Source organism: Protopterus annectens, chromosome 11.part0, assembly GCF_019279795.1.
Source record: "Protopterus annectens isolate FY-2018-M chromosome 11.part0, PAN1.0, whole genome shotgun sequence".
Taxonomy (NCBI): Eukaryota; Metazoa; Chordata; order Ceratodontiformes; family Protopteridae; genus Protopterus; species Protopterus annectens.
In genome coordinates this window covers 507,026,387-507,054,151 of record NC_056745.1, presented here as the reverse complement: position 1 = coordinate 507,054,151, position 27,765 = coordinate 507,026,387, and the positions used below count along the sequence as shown (strand labels likewise).

At 39.4% G+C, this 27,765-nt stretch overlaps 2 protein-coding genes across 2 annotated transcripts in view; one reads left to right on the top strand and one right to left on the bottom strand.

Annotated features, from left to right (window-relative positions):
* The window catches only part of CTSE (cathepsin E), a 765,846-nt gene that overhangs the window by 124,785 nt on the left and 613,296 nt on the right, over positions 1-27,765 (top strand). The window lies entirely within an intron of this gene.
* Positions 23,102-24,786, bottom strand: LRRC10 (leucine rich repeat containing 10). Its single transcript, XM_044088003.1, has one exon. The coding sequence runs from the start codon at positions 24,524-24,526 to the stop codon at positions 23,684-23,686; it is 843 nt and encodes a 280-aa protein (XP_043943938.1). The 5' UTR covers positions 24,527-24,786; the 3' UTR covers positions 23,102-23,683.

The following is a 27,765-nucleotide window of genomic DNA, read 5'->3' as shown; positions in this document are numbered from 1 at the left end:
TACGCCACCCCTTATATGAAAAAAATACTGTGCCCATTAGTTTGTTGTGCCTCTGTCCAGCAGTGACACAGAGATGATTCCCGGGGTAAACCTACGATCTCCCATCCACAGGTCTAGATTTCTCTTGAACAGAGTCAGCGAGGTGCTCTGCCTCACATGGACTGGGATTTTATTCCACAGCATAGGGAGTCTCTGAGTGATAAATCTATCCCTCCAGCACGTCCTATTTATATCCGTGCTAAGGTTTAAGTCACTTGCTCTAGTGGTTTTGGTGGATTTGGATTTTTGAGGTGGAGCATGTCCATTAATTCCGGGTTGGACATGGCCTTGTATGTCAGGCACATGTCACCTCTGAGCAGACGGTATGCGACTGAATAGAGCTGGAGTTTCTTCAATCTGGCAGCATATGACAGATTTTGGAGTCCCTTTATCCTTTTGGTGAGGAACTTTTGGGGTCTCTCCAATTGCTGCAGATGTCGGGTGAGATACATCCCGAATGGGGCATTGTACTCGATCATTGGTCTGATAAGTGAAGAGTACAGGGGAACAATAACCTCACTAGATCTGGATGTGAATCCCTTCATGATCAGGTGGGCAATGTAGAAGGTCTTTTTAACCACTTTAGCAATGTGAGTGTCAAAAGAAAGGCCACTGTCAACCTGGGTCCCCAGGTCCCTGATAACCTCTTCTGTGCTTAGTGGATTGCCACCTATATGGTAGCTTGGGGTTACCTTGTTTTTCCCGAAGGGTATGACTATACATTTTTTGGCGTTTAACTTCAGGCCATGGCTCTGGCACCAGCTATCTGTTTCCGTGAGTCCCTTCTGAAGGATATCCGTGTCTGATGCACTTTCCACTATGGCCCAGTTTGCAGTCGCCTGCAAACTTTGTCAGCCAAAGTCCTCCTATGTTGGCCTGTACTTCTGAGAAGTAGATGCCAAACAATAGGGGCCAAGGACCGAGCCCTGTGGGACACCACTTGTGACCGGCTTGGAGTCTGACACAGCGCCAGCAACTCTAACCCTGTGGGTTCTGTCCTTAAGCCAGTTTGCAACCCATCTTGTGACATATGGGTTTACATTTAAGCTGGTAAGTTTTTCTACAATACCCGAGTGGGGTATTGTGTCGAAAGCCTTTGCAAGGTCAAGGTAGGCTGTATGGACTGCCTTTCCTCATCAATGGCCTTGGTGACTGTTTCAAGAAGTCGACCAAGTTCAAAAGGCATGATCTTCCCTTGACAAAGCCAAACTGGGTCGGGTCCAATGTCTGCAAGTCTCCTATATCTTTGTTTATGAGCTCCATTATGATCCTCTCCATAGCTTTGCAGACTAGACTTGTCAGGCTTATGGGCGGTAATTACCAGGGTCCGTGAGGCCGCCTTTGTGGAGTGGGACAACAGTTGCCGTCGCCACTCCTTGGGCACGTATCCTGTGGTAAGGCTGAGATTAAACAGCTGCCTTATGTGCGGGTTTAATTCCTCATTTAGCTCGTGTAGCACACAGCTGGGGACACCATCCGTCCCATTGATGCTGTGTTTTAGCTTTAGAGAGAGCAGCTTTCACCCGCGCATTTGAAAGGTCCGGGAGGCTACACTCGGCTGGGATAGTTATCTCTCCTTTAGGGGAGAGGGGTGAAGTTTGCACTGAACCTGCCTGCCAGTATGTTGGCAATGTCTGTGGGTTCAGTGATTTTTGTATCATTTTGGACTAATTCTGAGCATATCTGGGAGTTTCCACCCAGGTTCCTAACATAGCTGAAAAAGGCCTTATGATAGTCGTATCACTGCATGGCAATTTTTCTCTCAAAATTGGCCTTAGTTGATTTTATGAGTGCTCGTATTTTTTACTAATAATGATCAGGGTGACTTCCTTTTATGGATTTTGTTCTATCATGTAATAGCTTTCTCCTCTTATTGTAAAGTTTGTTAATGGCTGGGGTCCACCAGACTGGACGTTTTCCCTTTGTGGAAAGAGTCTTGGTTTTATTTGGGATTGCCTGATCCATGTAGTCCTGGAGGTGTTCATAGAAGGCATTTGTAAGGGCTTCCGCAGCTTGGGTTGTGGTTTCCACTGGCTCAGGGGCCTTGAAGGATACCACACCAGTCTTGAGTAGTGTGAAGTTTGCTTTAGAGAAGTTCTTCACTATGGTCTTTTTGTTTGGGGTGGGGGCGGATGTGGATTTCCAGTGAGATTAGTTTATGATCAGATCTCACCAATGAGGGATATACTTCCGGTGTGGAGCATTTTGTCCCCATGTTTGTGACAATGAGATCTAGTATATTTTCTCCTCTCATGGGAACAGTGACTAGCTGTTCCATGGCATTTGAATTTATGAACTCCAGGAACCGTTGGGCTAGAAAGTTAGGGCTTGAGTAATATTCCCAGTCTATATTTGGGTAGTTGAAGTCACCCAATATGATGGTGTTTGGAGATACATTTATACTCTCCAGTGTCTTCAGGAAGGCTGTGTGGGGTTCCTGAGTTTGAGAGGGTGGCCTGTAGCATGCTACAATTTGTAGAGCAGTTTTGCCTATGGTTAGTTGCACCTGGATGGTTTCCGAAGCTTTGTGCGTTGCCACCAACCTGGAGGTGTGGGTATCCTTTATGAATATGGATACACCCCCTCATTTTGTGGTGTGGTCCGGGTTTTGGGGCCGGAACGCATGTTATGAGGTAAAACCTAATAGTGCCGGGGTGCTCTCAGGAGCCTTGAACCAGGTTTCAGTTACAGCACAGACATCGATGTTCTCCATACTGAGAAGGGCCTCGAGTGCGTGCATTTTGAGATTTAGACTTCTGGCATTGAGCAGCATTACCCTCAGTTTCTTCCCATTTTGTTTTCTAGGGTGGTAGGTTTAGAATTTGAGCCTTGCCTAAAAAGGCACTATGGGGGTGGCAAGAGCCTTAGCCAATATCCGGAATCCCAGGGGTGACAGGTGCAAGCCGTCCCTTGCGAAGCAGCGTGGCTTGTCAAGCATGTCATCCCAGGCAGACAGACACTGGATCCCCTTTGAATGACACCAGACATTAAGCCAATTGTTAAAGCTGATCATCTTGTCTCTATATTGTGGCATCATTCTTGGTGAAGGAAGGGGGACTCCATGCATATCTTTTGACTTCACAAGACCCAAATGCAGTGAAAGTTTTGAAACATGAGGAGAATAAGTCTAAGATGAATTCCCTGCTTAGTTTAGCAGCAGTATATTGGCCTCAAGTAGGAATGGAAATCAAACCAGAAGTAGATAAAAATCAGGCAGCAACTGAATGTGCCAAAAAAAAATAAAGAATATAAGGTGAAACATCAGATGAGAAGGCAAGAAATGTGGAAAATGCATAAATATAGTTGCAAGTATAGAAAACTCTTGTAACAACCTCATGCTGATTAGGACTGAATGCAGGAATGGTTAAGGAGAGGTGAATTTAAACCAAAAGATGAAAGGTTAATACTGGCGGCCCAAGATAATGGACTACATATAAGTTTGTTTACAAAGTCTATTGAACATGAGAAAGAAACAAAAGAATGTTGGTTTTGTAAATCAGAATTGGAAACAGTCACACATCTTGTTGCTGGTTGTGATACACTAATGGCAGAAGAACTGAAAGGCATAATATTGTGACAAGACAGTTACACTGGGGATTGTTCAGACATTATAATATTGAGGTAGCTGAAAAACACTGGAAACATGAGCCACAAAGCATCATACAAAATGATGAAGTTTATATCACATGAGATCATCCATTACCAACAGTTCAATAAACAGATGCAGGAAAACCAGATATACTAGTATATGAAAAGAAGACAAAAGTAGTACCATTGGTCATTATAAGTGCTAAACCCAGTGATTACAGTGTCTTACCTACTGAGAGACACAAAGTCATAAAATACCTGTATTTGCAGACAGAAATGAGGACAATGTGGAAGAAGGATACCCAGACAGTGCCAGTAGCAGTAGGGGCAACAGGTCTTATAAAAAAGAATTTTCAATCATACTTAAATATGTTACCGATAGATGTAACTCCATACAAATTACAGAAGGTGTCATTACTGGACACATTGTGGGTGATGCGAAGAGCACTTCTGGCTAATATCAAAGACTGAAACAATACTAATTTCCTGAACTTTAATTGTACTTTGACTTAGGAATGGAGTCCATTCCCATCATGGTATTAGAAACCAAAAAGACTTGGAGAAATTAAAAAAGAGACAAAATAAGAAACTGCATTCTCTTGCTTATCTCACTTTTTGTACTGACTTTATTCTGATGTCCTCACTCAAGTGTCTTTCTGCATTTGATTTAATTTATGTGGTAGTTTTTCTTGTAAGTCTGTATGTTAACTTTTATCCTGTACTGATTTTTAATTCTGAGTTTTCTACTACTTCACCTTCAATTCCTGAACTGATGTATTTTACAGTTTTAGATTTCTGTTGCAGTATTATTGTCTTGATTTCTCTCTACCTACTAGCTCATTTTTTAGTTTCTTTACCAACTCCTTTCTCCTCATGTTGATTCTGATCTCTATAGTAGTGTTACTGTCTTACTTCCCACATTTATATATTGAATGGATACTTCAAGCTGTTCTACCTCTTTCTTAATAAGTGTATCAGTCTGCCATACTGTGTCTGTGGTTTCCCCTTCCTCCTACACTTTCCATAGTACTTTAAAATGAAGAACATATTTTCAAAATATTACATCATGAGTTAAATCCAGAGTTTACAGCCGCAGGATGTAGCTGTTTCTCAAGAACTGCCTGAATTTATAAATAAATAAAGGATATTTTTTTTGTTATCAGGAATGCGCATTACCTCCACTTTTAGTTGTTACAAATCTTATGTGTACATCAGGAGATCCTTAACAACGGAAGTCATACTTCCACCACACTTAAATCTCCCTTCCTTCTGAAATACAATGCATTTTACTAGCTTGGTTGTAACACATTGTCATATGACTGACTCATTTATCCTACATTTTGGAACAACTTTGATTAAAACACACATTTATGTTAGTTTTCGTAGCACATAATTTTTCACTGAGACTCCCTTGCACCCACATTTGTAACAAATTAACATATCACTTTCGTTTTATATTTCACCAAGGAATACAAATAATTAATTTTTAAGCATTGTGTTATTAATTCGTTAGCTTTCCACTACAACTCCTAACTTATTAGATTTCTTTTGATCAGTTCACATTACCTATTTCATATATTACAAGCGTATCTTTTTTAACCTGTGTACTGACAACATTACTAACATTTTTATTTTACTTTACTGGTGCTATCAGTTTCAAGACATTTTCTAAAATATGATTTAAATCATGCTTCTGTGTTCTTAATGGTTAATGTACATTAAAAGGCCAGTTATGAAATTGTATTTATGTATTTCAGGGGCTATACCAGTCCTGACCAAATCTTCTTTCTTAAGTTTGTTATAGTTGATGTATGTAATTACTTCCATGCCTGTGTACATTTTCAGTGCCTCTTCCACCTGCTATGATGACAAAATGTTTGACCAGTCTGCTCTGTAACAGTTCTCTGTGGTGGCATAATGCTCAAATATCACCAGATAGGACTCCAGGTCATTCTCCCTGTTTAGCTGCTTCATAGTGTGGCATAGTCCTGGGGTTGGCAGCTAGATAGGCTTTAACAACTAGCTGTTTCTTTAGGTACACCAGAATTGTTCAGTCCCAGCCTGGGATGCCACTGTTTTAATTTCCCCCCATGTCTGCAGTTACCAGTTTATCACACCAGGAATACAACTGCTAAAGTGCAGTAGGGAAATAGTAACCCAATCTATGGCTTACACTTGGCTATGGAGGTACTGCTAGGATCTTAACATTGGTAAGTCTTTGTTCAACTGTCTGCATTCTCCACCAGTGTAACACTAAGAAGGCACTGGAGGCATAAATTATATAAAACTGGCAGGTTTAATGTTGAAACTTAAAATAAAACCAATATCATAACTCACTTGGCTTAATAGATCCAGACAAAATACCCAGTACTTAGGCTATTTTTATCTAAGAGTCAAACTATTTACAGCCTCTCCAGGATACAGGCTATCAGTTAATGCAAATGTCCAAGGCTACAGTGATCTGTCATGCACAGCTTCTAGCTCTGTAAGTAACCACAAATATATATGCCACAGGTTATCCTCAATTGGACTCTCCCACTCTACACTTCCCAGGTCTTCTTTCAAATGATTGACCCAGCTGAGAAACTAGCTTTCTGGTTTACAGCTTTCACGTAGCCTCCTTATATACAACCTTGACTGTAAATTAAAATCTTGTTGTCTTGCTAACTACTGTAAGAATAAACACATGCTCCATAGTGCAGGGCATTTAAAGATACCTTACACATTTTTAAAGGCATGTTACACATGTTCCCGGCATGTGTTGCAACACACACACACACACACACACACACACACACACACACACACACACACACACACACACACACACACACACAGACATATCTATGTATCTATACAACATAATTATATATATAGACACACAGACACATACGTGCACATGTACATGTACTTGTATGTAGCTAAACATGCATAACTTTATATAAATACACACACGCACACACACACACACACACACACACACACACACACACACACACACACACACACACACACACACACACACACACACTGGCAGACTCCTTTTACATATTTTTCCATGGGGTTGGGGTGTTGCTTCAGTTGTTGCCACTTCTCTTGATTAGTGTCATTCTCCTATTTTCTCTTATATCAAAGTGTCAAAATTCTTCAGTTATTCAGGGTACCACATGCCTCAGATGGCACAATGGATGCAATATTAGACAGTGTTGACATGGGCAGGACTGTCTACTTCCTGTTCCTATACTCCATGTCAGTGTGCAGTCATCATGCAGGCCATGTAGCACACTCACCATCTCCACAGTGGTATAGGTAGCAGCTGTCTGTGTCTGGTTCACTGATGTCTACATCTGCTGATTTATGCTGTGTTGCACCAAGTTTAGGAAAAGGCCTGAAGTTATGTTGGCAGTGTGGTACTTCTCTCTGCAATGTGGTGTATGTTCATGTCAGAGGCAGTGTGACTGTGTAGATGTTGTCTTAACTGGGCACTCTTGTTTAGCCAACAGTGATAAAGCTACAGGTTTGATTTGCCCAGCCCTCCCCCCAGGCTTATCATAAAGATATGTGTGAGCCATCCAATGTTTATGTTGTTAACAGTGCCATTGTGTCGACAACTGCACTACATGCATGTTGTCATCATTGCCAACTGCAGGTATCCTGCTAACAGCATGCTTATGCTGTTACATTGTGCTATTCTCTTTTCACTAGTAGACCATGTGAAAGCATAAAGACAAGATATCTGTGGGCATGTAGCAGCACTGAAACATGCTTATCCCCCTCAAGTAGCAGCCATACTGGTAGAAGGCATAATTTATAAATAGGTTAAGGGTGCAAATTATTGTTTAGGATGCTGTAGTTGCAGGCCAGTGGATAGATATGTTGACACCTCTTGCTGAACAAGTCTTGTCTGACATATGATGTACTGAACCCTATGGAAATGTAAAGGCTATAGTTAATCTGATGCATCTCCTACAGATATTCACACAGTCCAGCTCCCGCATCCAATCCACCACCATGTGTGATGCATCACTACCTTCTTATAAAAGGACACCTCCAAGAGCCTGATTCTGTGTTTGTGGTCTACCTCTTGTGGTGGGCTTGTAGATGGGAATCTTTTGTACCTTGTTTTTGCTTACCCCGTGCTGCACCTGTTATAAATTCCTGCTCTGGCTGCCCACAGTATTGATGCCTTATACTACTCCCTGACACACCTCATCCTGAGAAACCTTATCCATGTTACCTTTCTCCAGGATGAAACTCCATTTGTGGATAGAGTCTGCAGTAACACCTCAATCTCCTGGGACGTTTACTTTTCCATTGTCTTCCTTGTGGGCTCATGGCAAAAGATGTATATCTGTATATCACACATGTAGGTTAGTATGTGTGCATGGCTGTATGTGGAAGCACTGTATTTATGTGTGCTGCCCATTCTCCCATTTGCTGGCCATTTACATTAACACCGTTCTGCTGTGACCAGACCCCTTTCCTATATAAACTGCAGCAAAGGGCATGTTATCTGAATACAGCCTCCTGGATTAGTGTATTGAATTGTGTTGATCTGTATACCGTGCTTCTTCCCTCAGTATGTGCTGCCATGCTCAGGGACTATTATGTCCTCTATGGCATGTCCTGTCCTAGGTACATATAGCCCATGGTGTGAGCCCCATAGCTGGAAATGAAAGTGTCATGCCACGGATGCTGTGTTTCCACACTTATATTCATCATTTTCTGCATGTCCCTATTGCTGTCATCTGCCATGTGTATTAAGTACAGGGCAGGAGTACATTACCAGGTGTCTTACCTTGCTTCATTATGCCTGTCTCAAAGTCCAGTGTCTTATTCTGTTATGTTATAATTCAACAGTTACTTGCCTTAGCACTGTTTAGTGCAATATGGTGTCACTACTATGTATCTTGCTAATAAGCACCTCTTAGTGCTGCAGTTATATTAATGATGGGATTCAGTGCAGTCATCTTCAAATAACTGCCTTAATGCAATGCAGTACCCATACTAAGTGGTGCTGCCACCTTTCCACTGCAAACTGAGACTAGATAACTAGCTCCCCTATGTTTGTGAAACTGCATCCCTACTCAGTTCATCTATAAAGTGGCACTGGAACCTGTGTGGTTGCTTTTATTAAAGCAACTCACTGTAGTTTCCAGTTCTCAACCCTCCATTTGCTCTCTTTCTTTGCTAATAAATCTAAATACACATTCCAGTGTACTTCTTTAACAAAACCACCTACTCTTTGTAATAGTTTAGCCTGTGCACTATACCACACACTGCAATTAACCTACTTAGTCCCTACAAATAGTTTAGTCTGTATTCTCCTCCAAAATTTAAATTAAGCTAATTAGTCACATTTATGTTACCAGCACACTTCTCCATCTAATATTTGAAGCAATGGACATTATGGAAGGCCAGCCAACTTCTTTTACCAAACTGTTGTAACTCCAGGAATTTCTTATGTTCACTGATAACAACCTTCAAGGACCACCACGGCTGGATTCAACGTATGAGGTAACCGATAATGATAGTAATCAGAAGGCTAAGGCCTTAGTCAGCAGCTGTGAAGTTAAGTTAACAAGTATGGATCAACTGAATGGAAATAAAATTAAATCTAATGCTAAACAAATCAGCCTAAAAGAAGAACAGGCGATAGCTTCTACATCAAGCAATGAATGCATTGGGAACATTGTGACACATGAGATTGGAAATTTCAATTGAGATGTTAGAAAAAAGACAGTAACACTAGGTGAGACACAGTCTTTTTTAAGTCGTACTATCCATTCATTCATGTTTCCTATTCGGGAACCCAAGAAATAGACTCCTACGAGAATCAACAAAAAACAGAAGATATCCGGAGAGTTGACACACTCACAGAGCAAGATACAGAAGTAAGTGACTCTGAACTAGTGTTAAATTTGTCTAAATATCAATTACGAACTCATGAAAGTGCTTTACTTAATAAAGGTCTTTCCTTTATACCCTCTAAGACTGCTGATATAAGTGATTTTATTTTGGATGTTAAGAAATTTGTTAGAAGTATAGCTCTAAAAATGTTATATAAAAATGAGCTTGAAAATGATGCAACTGTTTTTAAAAAACCTAGTGTTTTTACACCTTATTTACATCCTATGTTGGAGGCATTTGAACAGGTGGCAGAAAGAGATTTGATAGAAATGTGGAACAATAAAACTGGAAATAAACATAGGTTCCATAATTTAAGTAATGAAGAATATGAGGCTTTGAACAGCCTGAACAATAACAAAGAGATTATAATAAGACCTGCCGATAAGGGGGTGCTATTGTCATCCTGGATAGGTTTTATAATGATGAAACAATGAAAATTATGCTACAAGAAGATAAATAAGGTCCAGTTGAATAAAATAATTAACAATATGCATAGCAATCTTTATGATTTATTTATGTCAAATGTTATTGATGCAGACTTGTATAAATACTTTTTGGTTGAGTCACCTACAATACCAACATTTAGAGGTCTGCCAAAGGTTCATAAAAACCTACACAAACCTAAAATGAGACCAATAGTCTCTAGTAGAGGGTGGTTGACAGAACCACTCTGTATATGTGTTGAGAATCAACTGAAAGAACTAGTTTGGAGAACTAAAAGTATAATTAGAGACACACAAGAATTTTTGGTCACATTTTCTGGAGAGTTAGAAGATAAAAAGTATACATCAGATGTAGTAATCTTAGATGTCAAATCATTATTTACAATGATTCCCAATAAGGAAGGACTCGAATATCTAAGATATTTCCCATGTCAAAATAATATAAATTCTGACATCATAATGAAGTGTTTGATGCTTTTAGAATTAATATTGGAAAATAATGTGTTTATGTACAATGATGACTATTATTTACAACAACAAGGTGTGGCGATGGGAACACCCTGTGCGAACTCATACACCAATCTAGTAATGGCCCAATGGGAAAAGACCCATATTATGGACACTGAATATGCCAGCAATATTATATACTATAAGAGATTTGTGGATGATGTGTTTTTCTATGGAAAGGCACTGAAATAGATTTATCTAGATTTGTAGAATACATCAATCAGACCACAAGTTTCTTAAGTTTTGAAGGTAAATGGTCAAAAACAGAGATTGAATTTCTAGATGTCTCCATTGTTAGAGAGAATGAGACCTTCACTACAGCATTATTTAGGAAGAATTGCAGGAAAAACAATTTACTTCACCGTACGAGTATGCATCCAGGGCATATTTTTCAGAATATTGTTATAAACCAGGGGAAAAGAATATCACATTTAACTAGTGAGGATGTAAAATGTGATGAAACCATGAAAAAATTAAGAAAATCATTTTTGCAGAGGGGATACTCTAGTAGAGAAAGTGATGTTGTCATTGATCCCCAAATTATAGATAGAAAAGGAAAGGGAAGACCTTATTTTAATAATAAGAATACTCATTTGCAGCATAATGAGAAAAAAGGAGCTGCACAACCAAAAACACAACTGAGGTTGAATATACCCTTTTCTAATAATAGTAAAGACATATGTAAGGTTATTGATAAAAATTGGGCTATATTGAGTATAAATGAGGAAATAAGAAATATAGTAGGACATAAACCCAGTTATAGTTATCAAAACCATAAGTCCTTGAAAAGGCTGCTATTTTATGAAAAAAGAAGGAAAAATGGGGTTATATCCAATAGACAAGGGACTTTTCCAAGCAGGGGATGTAAGCAATGCTCGTATATGATGGCATCTGATAGTTTCACTCACCCAGATACTAAAATAATTTATAATTTTAAACATTACGCTGATTGTAAGACCAGAGATATAGTCTATTTAGCTAGCTGTTTAAAACAACAGCTTCTATATAGGCAAAACAAATAGGACTCTGAGAGAAAGGGTGAGAGAGCATATTTATGCAATTAATAGAGAAGATGAGACAAATGCACTAGCACAACATGTATTAAGCAATGGGTTAGATCATAAATTTAAGTTTATGGTAATAGAATTAATTGGAAGGAGCAATAGATTAGGGAATGTTAAAAACTTTACAGAACAGGAAGAAACTAGATGGATTATTAGAATGCAATCAGATAAAGGGAAGGGTTTAAATGATAGGATAACCATTAAACCTTTCCTTAGAGATAGGCCACTAAGACATTAACAATAAATTTTATTTTAAAATAGTAGATAAGAAAGAATGTATTTTTTATAAATGAGTTGTATATTTATGGTTTATTTGATATGTAAAAAGATTTTAATGGTTTTAAAAGTATAGAAGTATATATTTATTAAAGTGTATGGGAGAAGATGGTTTAGTGACATCATGTTGTTAATAATATGAAATGTTTACTAACATCATTATTGCTATCTAATAATTGCAATATTTTTATTATATAAACTTATGATGGACTATATACAGATGTCAATGTAATATGCCAATATATAGACAACAAAAGGAGTTTGTTTGTGTCTTTCGGCTTTTCCCGGTTAGGGGTCGCCACAGTGGAACTCCGGTCCGCTAATGATTGGCAGTTGATTTTTACGTACTGGCTTGCCAGGCCTGATGCACAACCTTCGACGAAGGTACGCCCATTCACGCATGTCTCCACGCAGAAGATGCTCTAGCTGAGAATCAAACCGGACAGCGTCTTACTGTGAGGTGACAACGCTACCGCAGCACCACCACCGCGGGTAGACAACAAAAGGAGTATATAGAGAAAAATTTTATACTGCCATCTAATGGTGATTAGAGGTAATATTTGTGAAAGGCATATCATTTGGCGCCTTTTTGACTATTTAAATGAATGTAGAACCAAGGGCGGCCACGGTGGTGCAGTGGTTAGCATTGTCGCCTCACAGCAAGAGGTTCTCCGGTTCGATCCTAGGCTGGGGTGCCTTCTGTGTGGAGTCTGCATGTCCTCCCTGTGGTCGTGTGGGTTTCCTCCGGGTGCTCCAGTTTCCTCCCACATCCCAAAGACATGCTGCAGGTGGATTGGACACTCTAAATTGGCTGTAGGTGTGAGTGTGTGTGTGCGTGCGTGCGTGTGTGTGTGTGCCTTCTGTGGAAGGTTGGGCGCCGGGCTGGCAACTTGACACTGTAAAACTCCACTGCCAGTCATGAGTGGACAGGTGATCTGCTGTGGCGACCCGTAACTGGGAAAAGCTGAAAGAAGAAGAAATGAATGTTGAACCACAATAGCCATTTGATACCCGAAAGTGCTTACAAAAAGCTTTTTTTTACTGTTCTGTATTGTTTTATTCTGTTGGAATAAGAGAAAAATGTTGAATCCAGCCATGGTGGTCCTTGAAGGTGTGCTAAAGGAAGTTTTACTTTTTTGTTCAGGTACCTTTATCTTGAAGCTGCTTCTGTATTTTTGCTTCACTGATAACAACGTCTTACTCAGCACAAATAACCTTGTCTGTGAAAGGTATAAATATTTAATTTTATTTAAACTCATGCACAGTGAGCATTATATACTCACCACCTCACTGCCACCACATTCTCAACGAAATCATAATATAATGTCATATGCTGAGATTGTTACAACACCTCTACCAAAGCCACTTAAAACTACTAAGAATAGGTCTCAGCAGAAATTATCCAACATATCTCCCCTTTGCACACTTACAGCATTAAGTTCCCAAAAATTATATTACTCCTTTTGTTGTACTCCTAAGCACTTTACTAACACAAATGTTTTAGTGATAAGTGACTCATTTGCTAGGTATACAGATTCTCCACTCACAAGGCTGGAGAAAGACAGGGTTATAGTCCAATGCCTTTTAGGTGCCAAGACCCCTGGTGTGACAATGGCCATAAAGACACTTTCCCAGGGCAAATATAACCGTGACATGGTTGTGGTCTGTGTGGGAGTGAATGACCTGGGATACAAAACCCTATGAGACATGCAAAGACATATGACACAACTTTCCATGCATGTGACAAATGCAGGAAAGACTCTGGTCCTGTGTAGAATTTTTCTTTCACCAAGAGTGTCTCCTTAGTGCAAAGTAAAGATAATTATCTTCAGTGACAGGTTGAATAGTTGGTACCATTCTAGGGAGAGCTAGTACATGCCAGAATAGGACAGGTTGATTAATAGTTTAACTTACTTTTCAAGAGATGGCCTACACCTCTCATTCAAAAGCTTTCTCATACTGACTGAAACCTTTGCTGCACCATTAGTGCCTCTTTTTAGGCAGAGTCCATTCAGTCAACAATCTAATGCAGCAAATTTATTAAACCACAATTTGGACCACATCAAGTTTTTTTTTTCTCAGTACAAAAAGTCTTAACAAAAAATTGCCTCACCTTGAAGCTCTCCTACATCTGGAACATGTTTATGTTTGTATTATTACTGACACTTGCATTAAATGTAAAGAAAACACTCCCTCCTTACCTGCATTTGCAGCTACATATGTAATTGTGGTGACATTTCTATATTTGTCAAGGATCATGTCACCTCCAGACAAATTTGACTTTGAGGGAACATGAGAGAAATTCTTGACTAGGCTTATAAGGGCCTCCAGGCCAGTAGTCTAGTATCTTCCTATGAACCTATGAACAGAGACCCACAAGCTTAACTTATACAACTCCAGATCATCATAGATCATCATACGTATGACAAACTACCAACTTATAGCCTGCTTCAGGACACCCTTCATGTCCCCAAACAGTCATGTTAGAGTCCTGAAAGCATTCAAAGAACTTCCTATTAATAAAAAACTTCCACAGTTGAAGACAACCGACCCAAAAAAGTAATGAAACTGTCTTTAATGGACGTAACAAGGATGCAAAACCAAACAGCAGTCAAAATTGGATCAAGCGCTTTCGCCTGGTTAGTACCAGGCTTTATCAAGATCATCTGGTACTAACCAGGCGAAAGCGCTTGATCCAATTTTGACTGCTGTTTGGTTTTTCATCCTTGTTACGTCCATTAAAGACAGTTACATTACTTTTTTGGGTCGGTTGTCTTCAACTGCAGAAGTTTTTTATTACTTGGACTTTGTGGTAAACTTTAACTTCCTATTAATATGAACTCCATTATTTTGGGAGACTTTGACTACCCTGCAATTAACTGGAGCACCTATACTTCCAACATAGGGTATGCCCAGATGTTCTTGGACTTAATAAAAATTCCTCAGAACAGAAAGCTACTAAACTCATCAGACCTATAATGTTCTAAATCTGGTCCTTACAAATATAATCTCTACATTTAATACACCCCTGGTAGCTCCTTCCCCAGGGATCTTTGATCATAAACTTGTGACATTTGCCTTCAAACTCTTCAAAGGCACTGAAACTAACATCTAGGAATTTAAGGACTTTTTAAGGACAAGCCTTATACAATTACATAACAAAATTACTAAATTCATGTATGACAGCACCATGTTGGATACTGACACATCAGTCAACTTCACAAAGTCGTGTTATATTCACCTAGAATTAACCACCCCAGCTACTGCAAAATCCAGCAAGAAATTCAAAAATAAGCCATCCTAGAGCTCTGCCAGCATATTTATTTATTTATTGCATTTGATTACTGGGAAATTCCAACTGGGGAAAAAAAAAGAAAAGAAAAAAAAACTTTTCAGTAGAAGCCTGGGGAGAAAAGCTGCAAGTGTGATACAATAAATGTGTACACAAAAGATACATGCAGTATACAGGTACACCAAACATCTCTGCTAAGACAAAAGGAACACAATAAAATCCACGTGAGAGAAATATAATCATACATTTACATTCAATATACAGTGTTGCACTCATTACAATATGCAGAATTAACTTTGTAGTTCTCATTGAATGCTGCCACGGGCAGCAACATGGACTTTAGATGGTGTCTGTTGGGGAAGAATTGTATAGATCAACTGTGATGCACAGTGCCCTCTAGAAAGGGGAACATGGATCACAGTCCGTATACTGTGTCAAGGTTAGTCGCTTGACAAGGTAAAAGAATTGGCTCTAGATGAGTTAGTCACATTGATTAATGTCACCAAAAATGGCCATAATATTTGCCAGCAATAAGTAGGTTGTGGACCTGTCTTACTCTGACTTATACCAGGGACTGATGCTAATGATGGGAAGGTTCTATTTCCTTCTTTTGGACAGTGTGAGTGCCTGCCATAAAGCCAAACATTCTTAAGTCAGTAAGCTACTGATCAGCCAGTGCCCAGTTGCCCAGCTTGAGTTACCTGGGATAGCACTATTGAGTACAAGCTAAACGTAAAAAAACATCAACCTGCCAAATATGAACTAAGGATTGTTACACTCAAAGTAAGTTCACTGACAGGACACATTTTGGAAGTGGATGTTATGATGGTAAAGAGGAGGCTAGAGAGCCTGTGAATGCAGAAGACAAGATGGAAAGGCAGTGCAGGTGAAGCCATTTGGCTTGGGATGCAGAGTCTACTACTCAGGGGTGAGGGTAGACAAGAATGGTGTGGAATTTGTGGTGAGGGAGTGTCTTCATAAGACAGTGAGGGATATCATCAGAATTAGTGACAGACTCATGACAGTCAGAGTTCAGTGTAAAGATAGGGCACTATTCATAATCTCAGCCTGTGTCCCACAGTAGGGATGACAGCGAGGAAAAAAGCACTTTCAGGGATCAGCTGCAGGACTTAGTACGTAAAGCAAGTTAACATGAGTTGGTGTTGGTGTTGATAACAGGGGTCCTGCATGCTCATATTAGAACAGACAGAACAAGATATGAGGACTGTCTGGGTTCTCTTTGATTTCACAGAAGGAATAAAGAAGGAGAGGGCATCCTACACTTCTATTTGGCAAATGGCTTGGTGGTGTCCAGCACATGGTTCAACGAGAGAGCTAGACATAAGTTTACATACAAAACTGACCAACATGCAACTTGGGTAGACTTCCTCTTAGTAAGGACAGAACATTGGGGTCAAGCCAGAGATTGCAAAGTCATCCCCAGTGAAACAGCCAGCCCACAGCATAAACTACTGGTGGCCACAGTTAGCTGCAAGCAGTGGTCAGAGAAAGATCTAAGGTTAACAGAGTCTAGGCTGAAGACTTGGAAGATGATATGGCCAAAAGCACAAGAGTTCAAAGAAGTAATCATGGCGCTAACACCTCATGAAGAAGAGGAAATAGGTGTAATCGAAGAAGAATGGCAGTGTCTCAGAATGGCATGTGCGACTTTAGAGCAGATAATGCATCCACATCCAGGTATGGAAATAAGGTACACAGGGAAGGTTGATGGTGAAATGCAGAAGTCCAGAAAGTTAGAAGAAAGAAGGAGTGCAGGGGAAAAAGTGAAAGATAGAAAAGACAGACCAGCTAAGAAGGAATACCGGTTGGCTAACAAAGAGGCTGAGACAGCTGTTAAAATAGCAAATAATAAGGCATCATAGACCATCTACCAGCTTCTGGATAGTGACTTAGCAGACAGGACAAACAAATTCTATCAGGTTACAAGGCAAATGCCAGCAACACATTCTCACTAGTCCACTGGACATCAAAGGCAGATGGAAGAAGTACTTGCAGAAGCTTCTAAATGAAGAAATCCCCACAGAAGTGGTACTGCCCACACACAGCTTACAATGAGGGAGGAAGAAGAATCCACCCTAGAAAAAGTAAGGCTAGCACCAAGCAAAATGAAGCTGGGGAAAGCAGAAGCCTCAGATGAAGTCATGGCAGATATGATCAAGATTTTAGGAGAGGTAGGGGAGAAATGGCTACAAAGGTACCCATAGTAGTATGTAGAGAAAGTGTATCCCAGATAATTGGAGGATATGCATATTAATGTCAGTATACAAGACCAAGGGCTACATTTACAAATGTGGGCAGTATAGAGGTATCAAACGCCTGCCACTCCACACAAAAATGCTGGAGAGTGTAATTTTGAAATGGATATGCAGATTATTAAAAAGTTAGATGAGAGATGAACAGTTTGGATTCAGATCTGGATGTAGCACAGTCAACCCAATGTTTGCAGTGAGACAGATACTTGAAAAGAAACTAGGGAAGAGGAAAGAGTCCAACTGAGCATTCCGAGACTTGAAGAGAGCATATCTCAAGGCTCCAAGAAAGCTAATTTGGCACTTCTGTTATGATTTAAAGTTCTAGAAATATGGGTATAATTAGTGCACTCTGTACAGGGACCCAATGACATGAGTACAAACAGTGTTCAGGCACACAGAAGGGTTTCCAGTGGGAGTGGCTGTGCCTTAAGGCTCAGCTTTGAGCTCACTGCTCTTCATACTGGCGTTGGACTATGTCAGCAAACAAGTTAGTGGTGACAGATTAACAAAGCTGCTGTATGCAGATAATGTGGCATTACTAGCAGACTCTGAGCAAGAACTTAAGCAAATGTTTTTTTTTTATTTATGAAAAATAAAATAAGAAATATTTTAACTGTCCTCAGATCATGGAATCTGTACACAAACTCTTTCACCCATAGCAGTCACAGTATTTACACTGATACTGCATATAGATATACTGCAATGTTGGTGAAGTGAATGAACATTGGAAAAGTAAGGCTTCTGATGTTCATCTGATCAGCTCTGAAAGCAGCCTTTCTCAAGCTACAATGTAATACTCAAGTCTGACATTTTATAAAGATTTTTCTGATGTTTCTTGTCTCATTTGTACACAGTGGCAATGTTCTTCTTTTGGCTTTTCCTGGTTAGGGGTCGCCACAGTGGCACTCTGGTCCGCTAATGATTGTCAGTAGATTTTTACGGTGCCGAGGTGCCAGCCCGATGCCCAACCTTCAATGAAGGCACACCCATTCATGCATGTCTTTCGAACGCCACTCGACTGCAGGGAGGGCATGCAGACTCCACACAGAAGGCGCTCCAGCCAAGAATTGAACAGGAGAACCTCTTGCTGTGAGGCAACAACGCTACTGCTGTACCACCACGGCTTTAAAGTAATAAAATAAAAGGCTTATAATTCTGTCTGCTTTTTGGGGCATACTGGGGAATGATGCTATGGCATCATATGTTGCGAAACACTCCTAGCCCCTCTGTCTAAAAGCAGGTTAAAGAAGAGTTTGTGGATTTTTCTACCATTCCTGCACTGTTCTAGTTTCATTGTTTCCAGCAATATTCCCCCTGTTACTGCCTGACTGGAGTCATGCACACCCAAATGGCATAAAAGAGATGACCCCCTCATGTTTCATTCCTTTTCTGCCACTTAAAATGAGCTTGATAAATATAATAGAAGATATAGATTGGTGAAGACAAACAGTAAAACATGTAAAGTATATTTGATAGTAATAATAAATTGGGTGCAGTATACAGGAATATTTCAAGTTATGAAATTAGATTATATACTTCTATGTGGATTAGTACTAGTTTGGCTAGATATACACTAATGTACATAAGTAGTGAAACAAATGAAATTCAAAAACAAACAAAAAAAGTTCCATGAAAATGATTTTTGCAAGGGGTGTTCACCTTCCAGTACTCCCTAACATGGGGGACTTTGTCTGTCATACCCCTGCTAGCCCTGCTACGGATATGTATATATTAACTCCAAGATCACTGTATTTCTTTGTAAATCTCCATAGCTACTGCAATATGCATTTTTAAAAGTAATCATTAGAACTAGCCATTTGCGATCATGCATGAATGTCAGTCACTAATGTTTCCCATTTAAGCCTGGCACACTGCTAGTGGCAACATGAGTTTGTCTAGTCTAGCATGCCCTGGTAATTGTAAAAGTAGCATCAGGTCTGGCAGTCTATAGTGACTGTCTGCAGTAGCAGAAGGCAAATGTTTGTGTTATGACAGTAGTGATATGATATCAAATCTAAATAATGCAGATGCACTAGAAGATACAGAAAGAGAGAAAGAAGTTTGAGAAGGATTATGTGTATATTTCAGGGAAAAGTTATCAGGAGAAAGTGTAGTCATAGAAATCTCAAATCATTCTGCCTGGCTGTGACTGTAATGAAGAAGTGGATGTAAAACTGATTATCTGACCTGTTTAGATTCAGAGAACAGATACATTATGGGTAGGCTAAAAATAATGCATTCAAATATCAAATGTGATTTTTTTTTTGTTTTTACAGAGCAACAGCAGGTTTGAAACATGTGTCCTAGGTTATAGCTTTGATACATAATTTACATGCTTCCACTATGAGTGGATGAAAGTGAATGCTCCAAGGATCAGAATCCCCGAACTGCATTAGTCGAAAAACTTATACCAACTCCATGGTTGCACCAACTTGAAGAAGGGAAAAATTCCCACAAAAGTGGAATCACTGCTGGCACAATTCAGTGACATTGATTTCCTGTGGAGGAACTCTGCTCACAGATGGGTTGAACCTCGGGCTTTTAATATTTGTCCACCAGTAAAGTAACAAATATACATATCTATATATCTATTTTTATTAACTTATATATAAAGACACCCCATCAAATACACACACACACACACACACACACACACACACACACACACACACACACACGTACAGATTTAAAAATATTTTTGTGGTACATTTTGTATATAGCTTTAAAGAAATCTTTGAATTTTATAACAAATAAGCCTTTGTCTATACATGTTGTTTCATGTAAGGATACTGAAAAAAAAGCTTTACAACTAAATACTATGACTCTCTGCTAGCAAACTACTCATTTGGTGTCCAATTAATGTTTAGTAGCTATTATTGTCATAGACCTGCTTCTTCAGCTAGCCTGTATCCATTTGCTGAGTTTATTCCTTAATGTAAATGCATCCTCCTTTTCTTGCTGTAGTTAAAACACTGCTAACTCACCGCTTACACTTTTATAATAGTTACCAGCATGTTCCTTCTATCTTATTCATAACTGTGAAGTTAAATCCAATAAATATTTAACAGTCCTTCCTATGAAAAAAGAGAATCCTGGCATATAACTTACTTCTTTCTGTGTATAATACCTCACACTTTTTTAGGAGAGTGAGTTGACAAGCATTCTAGTCTTTCTTCCTATTTCAGTGACATGGGACAGTGCAACCAGAGGTGCCAGTAAAGTTGGACTCCCTCCCAGATATTTCCTGCCTGCAAGCACCAAATCACAGTAATCTGTTCTGTACGGGTAGAGTCTCTTGGGTGCACTTTTCTCTGTTACATTTTTTAATCCCTGGTCCCACTGCTTCTGACCTTCTGTCCTGGGACTGACAGTAATAGTCAACTACTGTTCCACTGAATACTTAGGCAGAGACTAAGGATTTCTTTTGATTTGTCATTCTGCTTTGCATATTCAGTCTTACCTCATCCATCCATCTTCAACCCCTTTTCCCATTTTTACACCTAGGGTTGGTTTGTCACTTCAGTAGTGACAGTCATCTCAAGCCAAGGTTTACACTGCCAGGTGGCTAGCCCTGCCACGGTAGTTCATTCGTACACTCACTCAAGCGCACGAGCGAGCACACACACACACACACACGCACACACACACACACACACACACACACTCGCACTCACCTATGGCCAATTTAAAGCATTCAAATCACCTACTGTATGTCTTTGGAATGTTGGAGGAAACCAGAACACCCAAAGAAACAAAGGGAGGACATGCAGACTCTACACAGAAGACACTACAGCCGAGAATCGAACAGGAGAAGCTCTTTCTGTGAGGCGACAATGCTATCTGCTGTACCACTGCGGCCACCCATATTTATATTCAGTGTTATTTATCAACCTGAAAATTCTCACTTGCTTACTTATTAATAAAAAGGAGTTTAATACCAACAGAAACAGTATCTTAACTTGTTCTTGTTTCCATCAAAGATAATCTTATTTTCAGGGAATATAAATTTTTGTTTGTAGTGTTAAGTCTCAGTTGCTTAACAGGTAGCACACTACCTCCTGGGCCAAGGGTACAGGGTTTGAATCTTTCCACCTTAATTTGCCTTTGGTGTGATCTTGAGCAAGTTATTTAATGAGACAGTGTTTTAGGGCAACTGGGAATTTAGACTAGGCTCTTTAACGATCTCATGGATTGAATGCCTACTATGTATGAAACTATAAGGTAATAATCAAGTTTGTGACAGAATATTTGTCTTGCTTATGGCTACCAAAATGAAAGAGTTTTTCTAGTGACATTGCCTGGTGATAGAAAAAATACTTGTACATTTTATTTGGATGTTATTTCCTGAAATATTGGAACAGTCTAGAATGTGTCTGTCAATCAAATACATACGGAAAATCCATTTTGAAATATTGTTTCTTGTTGCTTTCATTTTACACACACACACACACACACACACACACACACACACACACACACACACACACACACACACACACACGTACGTATATATGTGTGTCTGTCTGTCTGTCTGTTTGCATGTATAGGAAAAAGTGATTTTGAATGGATGGATGGATAGAGTAATATACAAAATGTTAGCATGCAATCTCATGCCCAGCATTTCTTTTATAAACTATTTTGATATTTGTAGTTGTTCTCCCCCCTGCCTGTAGCTGTTTCATTTTGGTCATGTTCTATTTAATTTTACCCTTTTCATTTTTCCATATAATGATGTTGAGACCTTTGTTTCTGAGGTATTCTGGTGAGCAGCCAGACTAATGTGAAACTTTCCTGCAGTGCGAGTGTTGGACCTAATCATGTCGCTATATCCCTGATATTCTCAGTAGAATCCTGAATACTGAGTACCAGAACCTTGTTTCTTTGTAGTACATTCCTTGATGTTCTACTCAGGAAAACAGTGTTGTACTATGTTCACCTGTAGTAGGACTTTAGCAGTGTTGCTGAGTGGTAGTGTAATGTGGTCCATTTCTTTTCCTGATGACACCCTACGTTTGTCCTGGATGCCTTGTACTTATAATTGTTTTTATACTTTGATATGAAGCTCTCATCCTGAAGATGCCCACACACACACACACACACACACACACACACACACACACACTTTTTCTTACGTTACTTACCATACTGTAACTTTTTATCCTATCCCATTTTTGAGTACAGAGTAGTTCATCAGAGTAACAGTATATCAGAAACTGGGTGAAATTTTATCTGGTTTTCCTTTATTTTGATGTTTACCATTTTATATATGAAGATGCAGTTGAGGAGAAAGGGGACACTTCATGGTGCCTTAAAATTAATGACAAACTGATAAAAGTTATTTTGTTTTCTTGCCTCAGAATTAATGACAAAACTGATAAAAAGTTTTTGTGTTTTCAGTAAAGTGGCTTTTCAGCTAAATGTCCCTGTTCCACATAGTTTGACTGTTGGAGTCCTTGTATTTAATGAGTTAATAGCTAGTAGTATGTCTGCTGAACATAAACATAGGGTAGAATGGAATCTTACCATAGCCATATCATTTCTTAGGACAGGATCACCTTTTATGTTATTGTTTATGCAAGTTACTCTGTGAATTTGTAAGTCTGACATAACAGTGATATTTCGACTGACATAGAATGCAGTGAGCTTGGATGCCTACTTTTTTCATAGAGAAGGACAGTACAAATAATTTGAATAATATATACAGGTATATCATTTTGACAGCATTTTATTTTCATTATATCTTATTACATGTGTCAATTTACCTAAAGAATGGAACTGTTATAAATGTGAATACCATTTACATACATAACAGTTCTGTATAGTGAAACAACAGTTACACAGTAGTAAAATATAAAACATGTTACTAAACATGTAGAACATTATTAGGTAAAGTGCATGAAATATTGCATTTTAATTTATTGGTGTGTACACTATCATTCTTTACTCTGAGTTTGGCTAATTTTATGTAATGACATTTGCATGTTTGTCTGTTTTAGCTGGAATTGTGTTTAGCCTTACCACAACTCACCTTTAATTACAACTCACCTTTAATTGCAAAATTCACAGTTTCTTACTTTCAAAGTTTGTTCAGTAGTGTATTAACCGAAGCAGGCTCACATATTTACATTATACCTTCATTTCCTTAGAGTGCATTAAAACCGTTCTGATAATAACTCCTTGCAGCTGGCAGTATAACCGACCTGAAAGTGATTCAGTGAAGGGATAATTACTTAAAATGGTTCAATTTACAACACTAAGAAGTCTGTAATGCAAATGTTGCAGTCTCTTCCATTATATTTGTGATGTCTGTTTTCCCCCTGCATCTTCCTTGGCTGGTGAGTCTTTGTTTTCCATGGTGTTTTCTGCATCATCTTCTATCTGCTTATGCCTTTTAGGTTCTGGTGTGTCCTCTGACCACCTGCCAACTCTTCTGACTCCATTGGCTACTTTAGGAGCATTTGCACATGGATTGTGATCATATATTATTAGCTTCAGTCCTTTTAGATGAGCTAAGCTAGGGAACCATCTGATCTTATTTCTATCCACATCAATCACCTCTAGAAAGTTCATTTCAAGCAAAACTTGAGGAAACTGGGTGAATTGATTTCCTGAAAGCCATATATTGCGAAGTTCTTTGAGATGCTTAAGTTCATCTGGAAGAGAAGAAATTGAATTGCAGCCAGCATGGAGAGTTTTTAGGAGACTTAGTTCACACAGTACTGGAGGCAAATGATAGAAATCATTAGATTCAATCCACAAAGTCTTCAGGTTTTTTAGCATTTTTAATTCCAGAGGTAAACAATGGAGTCTGTTGTTACCTAAATACAGAATCGACAGTTGTGTCAGACTACATACAACCAGTGGAAACTGCCTGAATCTGTTAAAATCCAGGGCTAAGATTTGTAAGTTCTGTAGTAGTTCCAACTCTGGGGGTAGGTAATTCAAGTTGTTATCACTTAGGTATAGTTTAACAAGTTCTGTGAAGTTGCAGACCTGAAACGGAAACCTTCTTAATTGTCTTCCACTTAAATCTACCATTTTGTCTATTGGCATTTCTTCAAGCTCTCCCAGCAAATATTTCTGGCAGTCTTTAGAAGGAATTAAGGAAATAACAGACATAACTGTATTTCCCATTTTGTTATTCTGGATATTTTTTCTGCATTTAAAGTATTTTCAAACAACAGATCAATTGGGAATTTTCTGAGCTCAGCACAAACTGGAAACATAACTCATATGCAGTTTTCAGTCTGTTCTGTTGCTTTATTTACATGTCAAGCATTGGAAATCACAAAGGCCAGTGAGAAATTGCTGATAATGGAGTGCTGGATGATACAAATGCGCAGTTGTGACCTTGTAAATCAGACCTGTCTTTTCCATTGCACAGAATACTTTGTAGACTGCTCTGTCTTTATCTGAAAAACAAGTATGCACTCTTGTATAAAAATACTCCCAAAACTAGAGATAATGTTATCATATGCAGAGCTAGCTGGCACATGAGACTTTAAATGACCAATTCTAAATTTAGTTTAAAGTTATGCCAGTAGTTTCATAAGTTGTGTGAGATGTTTCAAACACTAAATATGTGTGTGTGTGTGTGTGTGTGTGTGTGTGTGTGTGTGTGTGTGTGTGTTGTTGGAATTATCTGACAGACACTGAACAACTTTATCAAACAAAGACTGCTTTTGGTAAGTTAGAATAATTGTGTCTGACATTCCCTTCATAAGTACTGTTGTGCTAAATAATTTCAGTACAAAGCAAGCTTTCTGATATTTTGTGTTTAATTCATACTTTAGGAATACTTTGGCAGTTGTAGTGCTCTTATTAGATTGAAACGCATATAAACACCATAACCAGCAGACAGTTAAACATTTGAGTTTATTTATTTAATCCGTTTTTCTTGCTGCTATCTTTGTAGTTGTTGATTAACTGCTGCCTATTTCTCTTATGTTTACTTCAACATTTTGAATTCCAAGCACTGCTTCATCCACTCCACACAACCTTCCTCATAAAGTCTGCAGCAAAATCTTTTTTTTGGAACAAGAATTTACGGAATGCTCTTCGGAGGACTGCCTCATCACCACCAGCACAGCCCCTGACATACAACATGTATATAATTGTGCTTCCTTATTCTTGAAAACATGGTTGATTCATATGCCTCATGTTCAGCTTTACTACCCTTGTAAGGTGTATGTTTCTGCATTATATCCCATCCATTGTACATTTTTAGTCTTATTTCATAAAGTGTTCAAGGCACCATTGTGTTAATCTCATAATTTCTTTGTTCTCCCAGAAACACTAGAAACAGTTATTGAATTTTAATACGTAATCTCCAAAAATAAAAGGCAACCTTCCTCTTTTAGCTGGAGGCACATTTCCTTCTGCATTCTTTTGACTGCCACAAAAGATTCTTAATACACTTTTCCTTGTTATTCCTCTGGTCAACAGAAAGTACCACGATAAACCAATATGTGTCTTAAGCCTCATCTTTTTACCCTGATAGGTTCATAGGTGTATAGTAGGGTAATGACCACAAAGGCCTTTTAGCCATGCATCTCAAATCTCTGACAAGTTATTATTACCCTAGAGAAGCGTAAGCAGTGAAGATGAAACATTTACAAACAAGGTCTGTGAAATAAATCATTTATAGGCTGCCTGTGTCCATCAGGGACACCAGTGCCAAACCAGGGATGAACTTCCTGTTTTCCATCCAATTGTCCAAATTACACTTGAATTGGGTTAGGGAAGAACTCTGCTTCAAATGGATAGGCAGCCTGTTACAGAGAAGGGGAAGTCTCTGGGATACATACCTGTCTTTCCAGCAGGTCCTATTTATATCACAGGCAAGGTTTAAGTCTTTAGAATGGGTAATTCTGGAACTATTTATTTTGTGGATATGCAGGAGGTCCATCAGAGTGAAATCTGGCAATGCCTTATATGCCAGGCATAGCTCTCCCTGCAACAGATTGCAGGAGACAGAATACAGGGATAGGGCCTTGAGGTGGTCTGCATTGGACATATTCCTTATGCATTGTATTCTTTTAGTGAAGAACCTCTGTGTACATTCCAATTGTTGGATGTGCCTGGTTAGGTACATACCAAATGGGGCATAGGTTTATAGGTTCATACTAGGCTATCTGCCCTAGGGCATTTATAAGCCTAGCCAGAGTGTGTTTGGCTTTCACCACCCCTTGGAATGAGTATACTGTGCCCATTTTAAGGTTTAGTTTACTGTACCTCTGTCTAGCAGTGACACAGAAGTGACCCCCGGGGTAAACCTACGATCTCCCATCCACTCGTCAAGATTTCTCTTGAAGAGAGTCAGTGAGGGGCTCTGCCTAACATGGACTGGGATTTTATTCCAGAGTGAAGGGAGCCTCTGGGTTATGAATCTGTCCCTCCAGCATGTCCTATTTATTTCTGTGCTGAGGTTCAAATCTCTCGCTCGCGTAGCTCTGGTGATTTGGATTTTCTGAGGTGGAGCATGTCCATTAATTCCGGGTTGGACATGGCCTTGTACGTCAGGCATAGATCACCTCTGAGTAGGTGGTATGCTACTGAGTAGAGCTGGAGTTTCTTTAGCCGGGCAGCATATGGCATATGTTTGAGTTCCTTGATCCTCTTGGAGAGGTACTTTTGGGGTCTTTCCAATTGCTGCAGGTGTCGGGTAAGGTACATCCCAAATGGGGCATTGTACTCAATTATGGGCCTGATGAGGGAAGAGTACAGGGGTACAATGACCTCTCCCGATCTAGATGTGAATCCCTTCATGATAAGGTGGGCAATATAGAAGGTCTTTCTAACCACTTTGGCAATGTGAGTGTCAAACGAGAGGTTACTGTCAACTTGGGTCCCTAGGTCCCTAATTACTTCTTCCATACTTAATGGATTACCACCTATGTGGTAATTTGTGGGCAATTTGTTTTTCCCAAAGGGTATGACTATACACTTTTTGGCGTTTAGTTTAAGGCCATGGCTCTGGCACCAGTTTTCCGTTTCTATGAGACCCTTTTGAAGGATGCTTGTGTCCGCTGGAGACTCAATTATGGCGCCAGTTTGCAGTCATCTGCGAACTTGGTCAGCCACAATCCTCCCATGTACCTCAGAAAAATAAATACCGAACAATAGAGGTCCCAGGACTGAGCCCTGTGGGATGCCACTTGTGACTGGTTTAGAGTCTGACATGGCTCCAGCAGTTCTGACCTTGTGGGTTCTGTCCTTGAGCCAGTTTGCAACCCATCTTATGACATAGGGGTTTATATTTAAGCTGGAGAGCTTGTCTATGATGCCCGAGTGGGGTATTATGTCAAAGGCTTTTGCAAGGTCAAGGTAGGCTGCAGACCTCCCAACCATACCGAATTACTCGGTATTTACCG

What these genes read in the sequence shown, in the direction of transcription:
- LRRC10 (XM_044088003.1), bottom strand. Translation starts at nt 24,526, where the DNA reads ATGGGAAATACAGTTATGTCTGTTATTTCCTTAATTCCTTCTAAAGAC.